The following is a 14,580-nucleotide window of genomic DNA, read 5'->3' as shown; positions in this document are numbered from 1 at the left end:
TTTGCACAATAAGAAAACATGCAATGCAATATAGATTTCCCTCGTATAAAAACAGACATTTCCACTGTAAATTGGAGCAGAAAATGTCTCCAGAATGCAGGAAATTACCAGTTTAAAGCTCAAAATCTTGTGGCGGAGGACCCCCAGACCCCCCACACATGTATTTCAGCATCCAATATTTTATGTAAATAGTGCTAAAATTCTTCTTGTATTGTTCGCGTGCATGGTCACCTGATCTGAGCCCTTATGTCCTCACCACTTGTCAACACAAAGTGACGCCCTTGACTGACCCTCTCTCCTCTGCACCAGCTCTTCTCCAGTAGGCCTACTTATACTCTCCACCGATTAGTGAACACTTTTGCAAGGCATTGTATGCATGCTACATTCTCATTAGGGGCTGAGCACCCCTAAAGGTCTGATCCTAGAATCGCCCCTGTTGGATAATATATCTGTGTTGTGCACCAGGAGTAGAGGTGGTTGATGGACCTGAAATAAAATAAAGAAAATAATTATACATAAAGTTAGACTTAATTTTTAAAATGCAGAAGGTTATCATTTTACAGTCCCTTCATACTAACCGAGAGTAGGAGCTGTTTACTGGCAGCATGTACTTTAATAGTGCTCGTGGAAAGGGGAAGTGAGGAGTAAATTAGCCCTTTAGTGTAGACGCCAAAATGGGTTTATGTTGTATTGTTCTGTTTAATGCTTTAACACCACAGCGAATGGTATAGGCTAGAGAGCTGCATTGGGATTAGGATCAGGCAGGACCCAACACAAATCGCATGGGAGTGGGCGGTTTTAACTCTGCTGCGGGCGGGAACGTGCGGTTAAAAAATATACTGCGGGTCCCGCAGTAGCGCTGATAAGATGGAGTCAACAAACAAAGTTGAAAATGAGTGTGTGTGGCTGCTTCTGAGAATGTACTACACAGGCCTGACTTGAACTGGCAGCTTTGGGTACGGGAGGCAGACAGGCTGGCGAGGAGGCCAAACCCCATAGCTGCTAGTATCAGTCGCCAGTGCGTCTCTTAAGGTGTCGGAGAGTGAAGTTTACTCACTGCACAGTCTTGCTGCCTTCCGTCACACAGGCTTATACAAGGCCAAAGCAAGGCAAGTCTAAGATTTGGAAAACTTCTCAGTTGTTACTGACAAAAATGAATGCAAGGATTTATGTCTGTTATTCCGATTTATGTCTGTTTATTTTAACTCTGCATGTCACAATGTGTGCTGGTGCGGGAGGGAGTGGACACACATGTTGCGGTAGCGGGCGGTAATGGTCACAAAATCAATGGGAGGGGGATCAAGAAAACTGTCCCGCACAAGTCTCTAGTATAGGCCTAATACTAAACCAATTTATGCAGTCTGAAGAAGTTGCGATGCTAATCACGATTAGCGCGCTACCATGTTAGCATGTAAACAACTGTAGCATAACGTTAGTTAATACAAGCGTGGTTAAGGCTAATGTTAATGTAAGATTGTTGTCTTTAGAGGTATCAGAAAATGAAGCCTAAAGGCTTACATACCTTTATCTTCTTGTTTCTTCTCTTCTCCCAGCCTCTTCTTTTGTCATTTTTCATGGCCAGAAAGATATTATCATCGGTGTCATTGACCGACTGACCAAGTGACAACAAATGACATCATAGGGTCAGTCAGCACCAGGACTCGCGGGGAGCTCTTAGCTGATTTGCCATAATAAAGAACTAAATTAATAACAACTGTGCTTATCATTATGCCTGATATAGAGAGCCTCATTTCTTTTTATTTATTTAAGACGAGACACACCAGAGCATCTCACACAGACGCATCTGGGAGCATCTCATAGATACGCACCTGGAGCATCTCCCACAGACGCTAAAGGTACCCTCAGATAACTATGCTTTGTCACTTTTTCTGAAAGCATCGGTATTGGACGCCCTGAGATGAGAAGGGGCTTGTGCAACTTAAGTGCGACTCAACTCCGAGTATTAAACTCGAGTCCCCATCTCTGGGAGCTACCGGCTGCTGCTTCTACTAGACTAGACTAAAACTCCTTGTTCGCTTACTTACTAGCAGAAAATTCTGTGTTTTTAAAAAAAAAAAAAATCACTGTGAAGTAACAAACTAACAAAAAAAAGTTTTTTATGTAAAATCAAACTACTGTCAATAAATACAAGCATTTATATTATTATTATTATATGATTTCACAAATGAATTAAATGCTTCAGAGATACAAGCTGTTCCAGCAAAAATAAATCCAGTGTGTAAAGATAACAGGCAAAAAGAACTGTGAGAAAAGCTTTCACAAGTTCTTGAGGCCTAAAATTTGCTGTGTAAAGTGTAGAGCAACACTGAAACCGATTATTAAACAGAAATGCTTAATATGTTTACAGTTTTTTTGGATTGCTTAAGCACGATTTTCAAAACAGGGCCCGTGTTTTCAAAACACTACACACAATTAGCACAACCACACACCCAAATAGCAAAACACTACAGATCCTTTGCATAATTAAACACTCTTGTAAAAACTATACTCTTCTGTTTGACAACCACACTTTGTTACCATATGAAACACACACGTTTCACATTACTATACTCTGTTTGCACGAGTTACACTCTGCTGTGATAAACCTAAAACACTTTTAGCACTTCTACTTCCCTATGATTAGAGTAGGCTACCATCAACAAAGCACAAATATAATGTAAATTCACCAAACACTACACAAGACCAATGTTGCAGACTGAAGAAACTCATTTATTTCTCAACACGCCCAAAATGTTGACATGGAGATTCAGAATACTGTAACAAAATGTCACTTTACGTATTGTACTGTAAGTTTACTGTAAAAAAAAAAAAACCCAAAAACTAGACTGTCTCTTCGCCTAGCTGGATCTGGCCAGAGAATTTCATCAACATCGCAGGCAATGTTGTCAAGAAACGTCTTGAATGACGAATCCATCCTTGCATTGCTGCTACCTCCATCTGGTCACAGGCCTCCTCCGTGGCTTGGATGAGGGGTACCTCAGCCTGGAGACGGAGATCATATGCCTTCCACCGCCATGCCGAGAAAAACTCTTCTATAGGGTTGAGGAATGGAGAGTATGGTGGAAGATATAGGACGGTGAAATGTGGATGTTGCTGAAACCAGTTAGGAACCAGAGCAGAGCGGTGGAAAGACACAATGTCCCAGACAACAATGTATTGCATATGATCGATTTGATTTGCTGCTGTTATGTTCTGCAATTGGTCCAAGAATGTAAGTATGAGTGCTGTGTTGTAAGGGCCCATATGGGCATGGCAGTGGAGGACCCCATTCTGTGTAATGGCTGCACAGAGTGATATATTACCCCAACGTTGCCCTGGGACATTGACTATAGCCCTGTGGCCAATGATGTTTCTTCCCCTCCTTCGTGTTCTCGTCAGGTTGAACCCAGCCTCATCTACGTAAATGAACTCATGCTGGATCTCCTCTCCATCCATTTGTAAAACTCTCTGAAGAACAGTGTCAGGCAAAATTGTGTAGTTCAGTGTAGATCTAGTATACATATTACAGTACAGTAAAAGATTATAAGTCAGTATGCAAGATCACACTGCTAAAGTGAATACATACCTCTGCATAATCATGCCGCAGTCGTTTCACCCTTTCGGAATTGCGCTCGAAAGGCACTCGATAAATTTGCTTCATTTGAATATGTTTTTTTTTTAGGATGCGTGCCAGTGTTGATGTTGAGACCTGATGGATATCGTTGAAACAGCCGTGGTTATTGACAATGTTAGCTTGGAGCTGATTGAGTGTTATAGCATTGTTGGCCAAAACCATGTTTACTATCTCCCGCTCTTGCTGTTCTGTGAACATAGGAGGCCTTCCCCCTTGTCGTTCCTGACCCTCAATCCTATGTAGAAAAATAAAAACAGTAAACAATAGTACAGTAATTTCACAGGAAAAGGTAACAGAAGTGCTGATAGTGCATAGAATACAGTACTGTAAGCAGTTACTGAAACCTGCAGATGTTTTTGATATGATGATATTTTTACAATACCTATTTTCCAGTCGATATGTTCTTATCACACTTGCCACTGTGTATCGGCTTAGATTTGGCTGTACTCGCAGTCCAGCCTCCCTCAGCGTCAGGCCGTGGTTGACAACGTGGTCAACCAGTGTTGCGCAGATCTCATTTGTCAGATTCGGTTCTCTTTGAGCACCTTCTTGTTTTCCTCTTCCTCTGTTGATTCCTCCCCTTCCTCCCCTTCCTCCTCCTCCTCCTCCTCCTCCTCATCCTCCTCCTCGTTCTCTGACTCTTTCCATTGTGCTTGAAGACCGATGAACTCACCTGCTGCTTTTTATAGTGCTTATACACCTGATTGGTGTGTCTACAATTAAGCAAATAATTTGCACACCTGATGACTGTGTTGAACCAATTGGTTGGACGGTGCGGTAATTTGACAGTCAGTGCTTTGGTATTGCAAGGAAGTGACTTCATCATAGATTTTTGTGTGTAATGTATGTTAAGTGTGTTTAGTGTTTTGCAAATCACTGTGTGTAGAGTTTTGCAACAAGTGTGAGGTTGACAATGTGCTTATAGTTGCGCAAATATGGGCTGATGTTTTGCTTCTTGAGTGTAAGGTTTTGCTAATAGTGTACTACTATTAGCAAAATGGGAGTATATTTTTGTGGCTGTGACTAAATATCTATGTAAGATAGTAAGACATTTCATCTGGATTCTCTTGGTCAGATCAACTCAATTCTGAGCACTGCAGCCATTTTCTCTAATCACTCAATCACAAAACACACACAATGTAGAAACTCTGAGAGGAAAGTGGTGCTGAAAATCTGAAAACTCAAAGCCTGTACCACAGACAGGAAAGTGTGTGTGTGTGTGTGTGTGTGTGTGTGTGTGTGTGTGTGTGTGCGCGAGTGCAAGCATGTGTTAAAGGGTGCATGTGGAGGTTATCTTAGATTTTACATAGGGAAGATCATGCCACTACAGATTTGAAAAACAACTTTGTCCACACACTCACAGTCTCAATGAACATGATAATTTCCTTTAAGTCAAATTTTGCTTTGCTATAGTCTGCAGTGCCCTAACTAAAGATCATTTAGATTTCATATGGTATTTTGCAGATGTGAACCAGTTCTGCATTGTTAACCAAAACTACTAAAAATGTCCTTTATGACAAGATTAGGGCAACCACATTTTGCGTAAAGTCACACCTGAGTTGACAGATTTATGACATAAGTGGACTAGATACTGTATATTTCAAAGATGTAAAATATTTAATGTCAAACTTTTGTAGTAGTTGTGTCATCAATGCTTCAATCAATGCTTTGTGAAAATGTGAATTCTTATTTCTCCTTTTAGTAATAAACAACAGCTGTCCATGTTTATGTTTATCACAGTAAATTTATTTGCAGATTTCTGCTGCAGATGTGTGCTACCTATTTACCACCTATCACAAACATGCACAGGTTCATGTCCCTATTACTAGACCACAGGGTGACTTTGACAAGGGCACCAGGCTTGTCACAGTCTGTGGCAGGTGTGGCCTACCATTGTGGTCAGATGCAGCTGGGGCTATAGCATACTCCACATATACACACATGCTGACATCTTTTAATCTACCAAGTAAAGTTTCTTTGCTGATGCAGTCAGGTGTAACAGAAGAAGCTTCTGCAAATCACACAACTGCTTTTCCCTGTTGTGTTTATTTAATCAATAGCTCACGACAGGCCGTGTTATATATCACAGTTAAGGGGAAACCCCCTGAATGATATAATAAGCATATATCACAGCCTGAAGTGAGCTATTGCTTTTATAAAACGGTTACCAAGTATGGCCAAAATAAAGTAGGCTACCAGACACACTACAATTTGACTTTATTTCATCAACAGACATTTCTTTATTAATACAAAAAGTAGTTCCACCAGGCTGCCGGTAGGCTACATATTGCGTGACGGTTGTTAAGCAACATACATCAAAGGCTACAATTATTAGAACTATTTATTTATTTATTCTTATTTATCTACTTGCATGTTGCCTTTTGTTGTGCAGCCACTAAAAACTGACTTTGGAACTTATATGGTAATATGCTTGCTATTGTGCTAGCGGCCAGCAGTGCGTAAAATAATAACACTTTGCTAAGCCCCGCCCCCCTTCGTTACTGTTACTAAGTCCGACAAACTGTCGGCGCTGCCACTGTCTATTACTGCACTCCCCGGAGAAATACTGTCAAATTAGTTGGAAAAAGCGATCTCAGAAAGAAGCAGACAGTTTTGCAGTTGCATTAACCATTTGAAGGTTGTATTCAGGCTGTCAAACTGACTCAGACTGACATGAAAAATGATAGAAGCTAAAGCCTACCAATCCACACAGTACAAGTGAACCACCGCACCCTGACGACTGAGACAAAAGACAACGATATGAACGATAAGCACCGTTCTATTTCATATAGGCTTCGCCCTCTAAGGCTATCGCTATTGGGTTTACCCCTTCCGCGCACCTGCACGGCACTGACAATTTTAGTCTATGCCCACCCACAGCGTGGGCCTCTCCTACGTCCGCACCTCGTATATATACACAACGGTGAGAGTCAGCCTACGGCTCCCATTTTTCTTCAGCACCGAGCTGTCTAAAGAGCAGAAGATTTACTGTCGGAAAAGAAGAGCGATGTCTTCTAGCAAGTCAGCCCGAGCAGGACCTCCATCCCCCATGCTGGGTGCGCCTCAGACCGTAGCACACCCCCTGCTCATGCTGCTCGTTCTGCGACCTTCTCTCTCCCGAAGAGACGCAACGCTGGGCGGATCATTTTGCTGGTGAGGATGAGGTGGCGTGGCGGTCCACCCACTCTCTTGACGAAGCCCTCGACCTGTTGCTATCAGATGAGCAGGAATCCCCCAGCGGCTCCCTGCTTCCCCTGTTCCAATCTTCAGTGACGCCGGCCTCGACGTTGCTATGTTGCCGCGATGACGCAAGCGATTGTTAAGCTACAAGGATGCTACTGTCAGGCTAACGTTGAGCTAACAGGTAGCTAACGTTGAGCTAACAGGTAGCTAACGTTGAGCTAACAGGTAGCTAACGGTAAGCTAACGTGTAGCTGACATGCGGTCTGTCCCTGGATCAGTCAACCAGGAAGACCCCATATGTCCATGTTACACCACATTAGCTGCGGCTAATGACATCAAGCAACGGGTTTCATTGCTGCTGACTGACCCTCGTCAGTCGGAGCGGACCACTGGTAAGCTATGGTTTAAAAAAAGCTGTGTGTGAATTCTTGTTGCTCCTTTTGTGGAAGTTGTTGAACAAATGCTGTCTGTTCCTGTCTCAGTCGAACCAGCCACACCAAGCACACATTTCCCACACTGTGTGAGCCAGCTGCCGTTAGCCAAGTGGCTAATCTGCAGCTTGAAGCTCAAAGCAACAAGGTCCCTTCACACACCCCTCCCCACAGAAACTGTATGAGCCCATGACAGTGGACATTCGCTTCGTGTGGACAGAACATATACACATACATTTTTCATATATTTTTCTGACGAAGAAATCTGCATGTTCCCCGGCAGTGCCCGGCTGCGAGCTCGTGCATAATCACGGCATCACCTATGCAGTCCCTCCCAGAGGTGTCTGACAGGCTGTGTTGTACACTGTACATGTGCACTGTGTGATGTATGGCATCAAGTGTGTGCCAAACACGTTACGCACGGCAGACACAGTGACGCTGGGGAGAATCGTGTTTCTTGTAAACTGTATGACCTAGTGTTGCGCTTTACAGACAGCTGCTCTTGAGATTATGAAGAAGCTGTTGTTTCTCACTTCCCCATATTGTGTGAGCCAGCTGTGTGTTCAACAACAAGCAGCCTGGGCTTGCTGCAAAGCTGCACATCCTCTCTCCCCTTGCCCCCCTCCCTGACATGGTCAGAGGCTGCAGCTGGCCGTGTGGCCTTCATGCAGCCCTGCTCCAATGTCGCAGAACCGTGACAGCGGCAAGGGCAGCTGAGTGGCTTCCCTTCAGGGCCACCAGGGCACCTCATCAGCAAGTCCAACCGCTTTCAGAGATGCTACTCTGAGTGGCTCGCTTCCTGCTAGATGCACAGATGGATGGACAGCCTGATCCACTGGGATCACAGGCTGCAGTCCCCCCCCCCCCGCCGAGACTGTACTCTCCTCCTCGGCTCAGAACGCCGCCCTCTGGGCGGAGCTTCAGGAATAAGGGGTTCTACTCCCACTGCTTCCTGATCAGGAAGAAGATGGGCAGTGAGAGGCCCATCCTGGACCTCTCACTGTTCAACAGGGCGATTATGGTGAGACTTTTTTGCATGTTAACAGTGAAACAGGTGATGGAATGTGTCTTTCCCGGACACAGGAAGTTTCTGCGGTTTTCATTCCAGGACGAACTGCTGCTGCTGGCGCCGCCCCGAGACGCAGCGGTGGTGCAGACGGCCCAGCTAGTCGCACACCTGTCTTACCTGCGCTTCACGGTAAACTGGAAGAAGAGTGCTCCTCTTCCCTCCCAGAGACTCGCCTACCTTGGCGTGGCACTGGTCTCCTCTCTCCAGAGATGCTCTGGTGGGGCTGCTCCGCCGTGTTGTCCCTCAAGCGGTGGTGGCAGCTCTCTCGGTCATGAGGCTTCTGGGCCTCATGTCGGCAGCTCACGTGGTGGTCCCCCTGGGCCTTCTCCATATGAGTAGGCTGCAGCGGTAGTTCATCCGCCTGCGTGTCGACCTGGTGAGACAGAGATGGCGCCTCGTCTGCGTTCTTCTGTCTGTGGCCCCGGATCTGGCCTACTAGCAGGACCCCCTCTCTCTTCGGTCAGAGTTCCCCAGGGCAGGGTCACTGCCTTTCTCAGGTGGTGGGCGGTCTGTGGCCAGGGGTCGAGAGCCGCCTCTTCTCAGTCCTCTTACTCCTCTAAGTGGTCGGCTTTCCAACGCTGGTGTCTGGACCAGGGGACGGACCCGGTCGCCTGTGCTTTCGTTCCTCCAGTTACTCATGGACATGGGGCTGGCGTTCAGTACAGTTAAAACCTACACTGCTGCCATTTCATCCTGTCACGAGGGCTTTGGGGACAGGACTGTGTTCTTCCACCCCCTGGTGAAGCGTTTCCTTAGGGGGGTGCGGAGGCCTCTTGCCCCAAAGTGGGATTTTGCACTGGTTTTACGCGCATTAACCCAAGCCCTGTCTGAGCCTTTGGAGACAGTGGACCTGAGATTCCTTTCGATGAATTTAGTACTCGAAGCTTCTATAGATTATTTCAACGATTAATCGATGCGTTGTTTAAGAAGTACCTTTGCTTGGAAGTGGTGGCACCCCCCTCCCCCCGGTAACGGGATCAACTGTGCACGTTTATAGGTGATAGATATTTATTAGTCCTTTCGGAAATTCATTGTATGTCATACAGCAAACATCAGACCAACAACCAGACAGCTGCTTTACAAACACTAACATCACCCGAGTGCTATACAGGTTATACTACAGGCTCGTGCAGACTACACGACTTTCAGCGTCGGCCGATGGTCGTGCAATTCACACAACTTGCCATCATATGAGGGCAGTCTTGAAATCGTTGTGGTGTTCACACTACATGACAGATTGGTGACAGGGGGTCACACACACTACAGGAGCTGACAACACCCATGGCACCACAACGCTGATTTCCAAACCACTTTTATCAAGAAAGCACACGTGAAATGTGAAGCGGGAAATGAGCGATCCTGCACACGAAACAGCTGTTTGTTATTATAAAGATAGATTAGCACACGCAGGTAGCAGGGATTGTCTGAGCTACAGAGAGAGCTGCAGCGGAGTGAAAAGCTGCAGCTCCCTGACATCTAGTTAACTCCTGACTGTGAGGTTACAACTCACGGCCCCTCCAATTTGCAAATAGCGCCATCATAATCACGTCGTGTTCACAGCGTAAGCGCAAAGTGCGACAGTAATAAATGTCCGTGAAAGAAAATAAATCGTACTTCTTTCAACCTCTCTGGGTAGTAGTAATGGGAAAAGTCACTCTTTTGAAAGACTCGAGTCACCAAATCTCGTTATTAATTAATTATTATTGTAGCCCACCTTTCCCTATCTTAAGCAGGGTGGGGCCCTGAGTTCTTAAATCAAACTAACTGAATACTTGAAACAAGGTTCCTTTTATCTTTGGTCTCTATACACTAATTGTCTTGGGTTTCTGTATTTACCTCAAATGATTTGCAACACCACTGTCACTAAGCTAGTGTCTATTAGCTCTGTAAAGTCACACGGAACCTACATTAGAGTAACTAGCATGCTGCAATAAAATAATGTACCACCTTGTCAACAAACACAGACATTTACCTTACGGTATGTGCTGAATATACCTTTGGTAAAAGTAATAACAATGCAGCACACCAGGGTTAGTTTAGAAATAATAAATCCCCATTTTACTTTGCAATTTTAACATAAACAATAAAATTTATATATTTTCAGTCTCTTTGGAATATCCCTTTTCTTGAATACCAGGGTAACACAATTATATTAATCCCCTGTTACTGGTGTAAACACACTATAACAACTTTTCAGTTACCTTCAGTTCAAATTCAACTCTAATGTTAACTCAGTGGGCCCACACTCACCAAGCACGCACACGCACAAGCCGGCATATAAAATAAAATAAAACCCCAAACTTCGTTGCAGGCCTGTTGCGACGCTTGAGAGCGACGAAATTTAAACTATTGGTCCACTTCACTCAAAGGAGCAACAGAATGAAAGAGTTTTTACCTTAGGCAACAGTTCAATCCACGGTGCAGAGTTCACAGTCTTTCCCGGTCTCCAGCAAAACAAGGGCAAGCAGGTGTCCAAAGATGGCGTGGTGTGTCCCGCGCTCTGCCGCTGTCGTCTCTCGGTCTCGGGTGTCGAACAAGGGTGCGAGCATGCGTCCCAACTGGCGTGGTCGGTGTCCCTCTTTCTAAAGAACTCAGAGCTTTGACTTCGCAGTTGTAACTTTCAGATAACCCGTGAACTAGTGCAATAGTATACAACTGAGTTAGCTATACTGGCTAAGAGTCCATTCACTTTGCTAATGAATGCTAACACAACACACTGTGTGCAAACGAGCTACGCTCCACACGTGAATAACTGTACGATACATTTCGGGAAGAAATGTCTAACTTCTCACAAAAGTACGCAGGATGGTATTCTGTGGTAAGACTGTCGAGTGGGCAGTCCAAAACACCAACTTGCTACATACTGCTTTGCATGAACTTCACACACTTCGCATCGCGTTCGTTCATAGTCAAGCTCCCTTTTTTTCCTCCTCCTTTTTCTATATTCTTCCTCTCTCTTCCTGTGCACCTCTGAACCCCCCCACCTAGACCAATGAATGACCAGTATTACCCTTATTCTTACATACCACTTCCTCTTTACTAGACAGAACTCTTCAAAATAAAACATTTATAACTGCACATATTACTAACATATTTATTACACTGTAGCTTTTTAATCTTTTATGAAATAGCTTGTAAACCACAATTTTAACAACAATGAATTTGTTTTTAACTAGATCACATGCTTTACATGCTTTTTATCAGTTAATCACAATGTATAGCATTTTTAATTATTATTAATTAAAATGAACTAATCTTTTTTTTTGTCATTTCGTTCATTTCGTTCATTTTAACTAGGCTGGTTATTGCGGAGCTGCAGCCCTCTATTGGGCGATTTTTAAAAAAACAGCGCAGTTCTCAAACACAGAAGGCATACAGTAGCCTAACGCCTATCCATGAGTAAAATCTATATATTAACATCAGATTTACAGGGAATATATTGAAGTAATAAGCTTGACACACTAGATGAATAAAACACACTCTTATTAAAATTTAACAAATTTAATAATAATCTCAAACACTGCAGGTTGTTCACCAGTGAGGAGCTGTGAAACAACAGCATGCCTCTGTCGCACAGGGCTAACGCTAATATGTGGCTGTGTTTTAATGTTTTAATGAGCCAGTCCGTTTGTTTTGGAGAGGAGACGACCTCTGTGGTAATTCGGCTCCCAGTAGAACTCTAGCATGACTGAAGTTACGGTATGGCTGTGTTAAAACTATAACTTAGCACAACATTACTGCGCTGTAATAACGTTATGCTTTATTAAATGTCACAAAATTATCAAAATAGATATTAGATATATGTCAGTCCAGTGACTGTTATCTGACAACAGACTTGCCTCTCATTCCCCGGTGCTGGCAGTAAGTCAGCCTGCCGAGTGAAGACAGACTCCGAAGTGGACCCATGTGAGCGCTGAACGGTTAGTTCATTCCTGCTCCACAGTAGCCGAGATGTCACGTGACAAATGAACGACTCAAACCCAGAGAACCACAGTTGAGAGTCGTGAACTAATCAATTCTGTTTCCTGTGACCAGACCATGCAGCTGCTGTATAACGAGTGAACGTAAGAGTCCAAGACTATTCACGCATGCGTGAAAATGAACGAATTACTCACTGAGACAACCCGTTCCTCCTGAGTCACATACAAATGAACGAAACGTTCTTTGAACGACACAACACTGGGTAGCGACTGAGTCAGGAAATGGGCAGGAAGTATCACTGCAGATCCATCTCACCCCGGACACAACCTGTTCCAGCTCCTCCCCTCTGGTAGGTGCTACAGAGCACTCTACGCCAAAACCAACAGACACAGAAGCAGTTTCTTCCCACAAGCCATCACTCCGATGAACAGCTGATTTCTGACTCACAGTGTCAGGAACAATTCCTGTGCAATAACCCAGTAACTCTGTCTCTAATCAGCCACCTGTTTACTGGTTACCACTTACTATTATTTATTTATTCACCATTCTCTATTTCAGTGCTGTTCATACTATGTCATATTGTATATACTGTATACCAATACACCTCCCTCAGGTCATGTCGTTGGTGAGTGTACGCAAGCCTCTCCACACTGACGCAGGGTCGTTGAGGATGTCCGGGATGATGGTGTTGAACGCCGAGCTGAAGTCCACAAACAGGATCCTAGCATATGTCCCTGGAGAGTCGAGGTGTTTCAGGATGTAATGCAGACCCAAGTTGACAGCATCATCCATTGACCTGTTAGTCCTGTAGGCAAACTGCAGGGGGTCCAGCAAGGGGCCTGTAATGTCCTTCTGGTGGGCCAACACCAGTCTTTCAAATAATAATGCATGTATGTGTGATACTACTACCTTAGAGGGTCTAGAGTTGCTTATCTTCTTCTCCCTGAACAAGGTAGAAGTGTTGCTCTGCTGATTATTCCTGTTCATGTGCATAAGAAACAGTTATTAATTTCTTATTTTGGTAAGTCAATAGCTTTCACCTCTGCTAAAAGGGATGTGTCTTGAGATAATAACATTAAAGTTGAAATCGTTTAACTATGTAGAAGACAATGTGATTAGTCCAGTTTTTGTATAATTAGTTTTACTCGAATTACTCCTCCTCTGTCCACACTTTACATATAATACAGCACAACTGTATTGTCCACCATGGTTGAAATTTGTCTTCCACACCTTCATAAAGTAATTAAGAAATGGGACATTAGAAACATCAATAACATGTAAAACTTTGGGTTACTTGCGTAACCCCAGCTCTCAGAGTAGCATGAGTGAGATGTTTCACTATGGGATGCGCCTCCCCGCGTATTTCACAGAAGCATCTCATTCCTCCATTCCTGATTAGCTGGTGATCGCGGTGTCCGTGTCCGGTGGGTCCTCCTAATCTTAAATAGCTTACGCTACAATACAGACACCATTCAAAATAAGTACCTCATATCGCTTCACCCCAGCAAGAAGGGCTGTCTGGTGAGACATCTCACTCACTTGAGGACGAGCTTGCTGCCACACAAATGTCCTGGATAGGGACCCCCTTAAACAGGGCCCAGGATATAGCAAGGCCACGTGTTGCGTAGGGCTGTACATAACAATTATTTTTCAAATTGATTAATCTAACGATTATTTTTTCAATTAGTCGATTAATCTAACGACTAATTTTGTGTATTCTAAAGAAAAGAAATGTTGCCTATTGCTTTGCCGGTCAATATTACCAATTTGTCCAGAATAAATATCAAAAACATTTCTAATCAATAAATCAATATTTTATTCAATCATCCTGATGAAGCATATTAGAATAATGACATTATTAACATCTTAAAATTAATCTAAAATACACGTCACTGATGTGTTGTGATAATAACAATAACAGACATTAATTAGGCTACTTTACTTAAAACTTTAAATGTTTCTGACAAGGATTTATTTCAGTATTAAGTAATATGTAATACCATAATCACAGGCAAATGTGTTTTTGCGTCAGTTGGAGGGAAAAGAAAACAACTGAAACGATTCACACAGTCACAGATTGTCTGTAATGTCACTTTCAGCTGTTTTCTCGCTCACATGTGGCCGTTACATAAACAGAAAATATGAAACGGTCAAACTTTAGATGACACACGGTGTAACGTTACGTTACCATGACAGCAGCGGGGCAGAAATTACTTTAAACATGAAGGTGATGAAGAAATATATTGAAAAAATACATTTTAACAGACTACATGTCCTCATGCTGATAATGTGCTGTGCTTGTGTGGAGACAGAAAGTAAACAGGATTTGCGTTGCTGTCGTC

The 14,580-nt window shown here is 43.6% G+C and overlaps 1 protein-coding gene across 1 annotated transcript; it reads right to left on the bottom strand.

The window, feature by feature from the left end:
* Positions 1 to 2,331: 2,331 nt before the first annotated feature.
* On the bottom strand, positions 2,332 to 4,180 carry LOC123967322. Its single transcript, XM_046043385.1, has 2 exons — positions 3,587 to 4,180; positions 2,332 to 3,468 (listed from the first exon to the last, which is right to left on the bottom strand). The coding sequence occupies exons 1-2, from the start codon at positions 3,830 to 3,832 to the stop codon at positions 2,842 to 2,844; spliced, it is 873 nt and encodes a 290-aa protein (XP_045899341.1). The 5' UTR covers positions 3,833 to 4,180; the 3' UTR covers positions 2,332 to 2,841.
* Positions 4,181 to 14,580: the final 10,400 nt, after the last annotated feature.

This window comes from Micropterus dolomieu, unplaced genomic scaffold (assembly GCF_021292245.1).
Source record: "Micropterus dolomieu isolate WLL.071019.BEF.003 ecotype Adirondacks unplaced genomic scaffold, ASM2129224v1 scaffold_265, whole genome shotgun sequence".
Taxonomy (NCBI): Eukaryota; Metazoa; Chordata; class Actinopteri; order Centrarchiformes; family Centrarchidae; genus Micropterus; species Micropterus dolomieu.
Note: the sequence above shows the minus strand (reverse complement) of the source record. Positions and strands in the feature narration are given on the sequence as shown.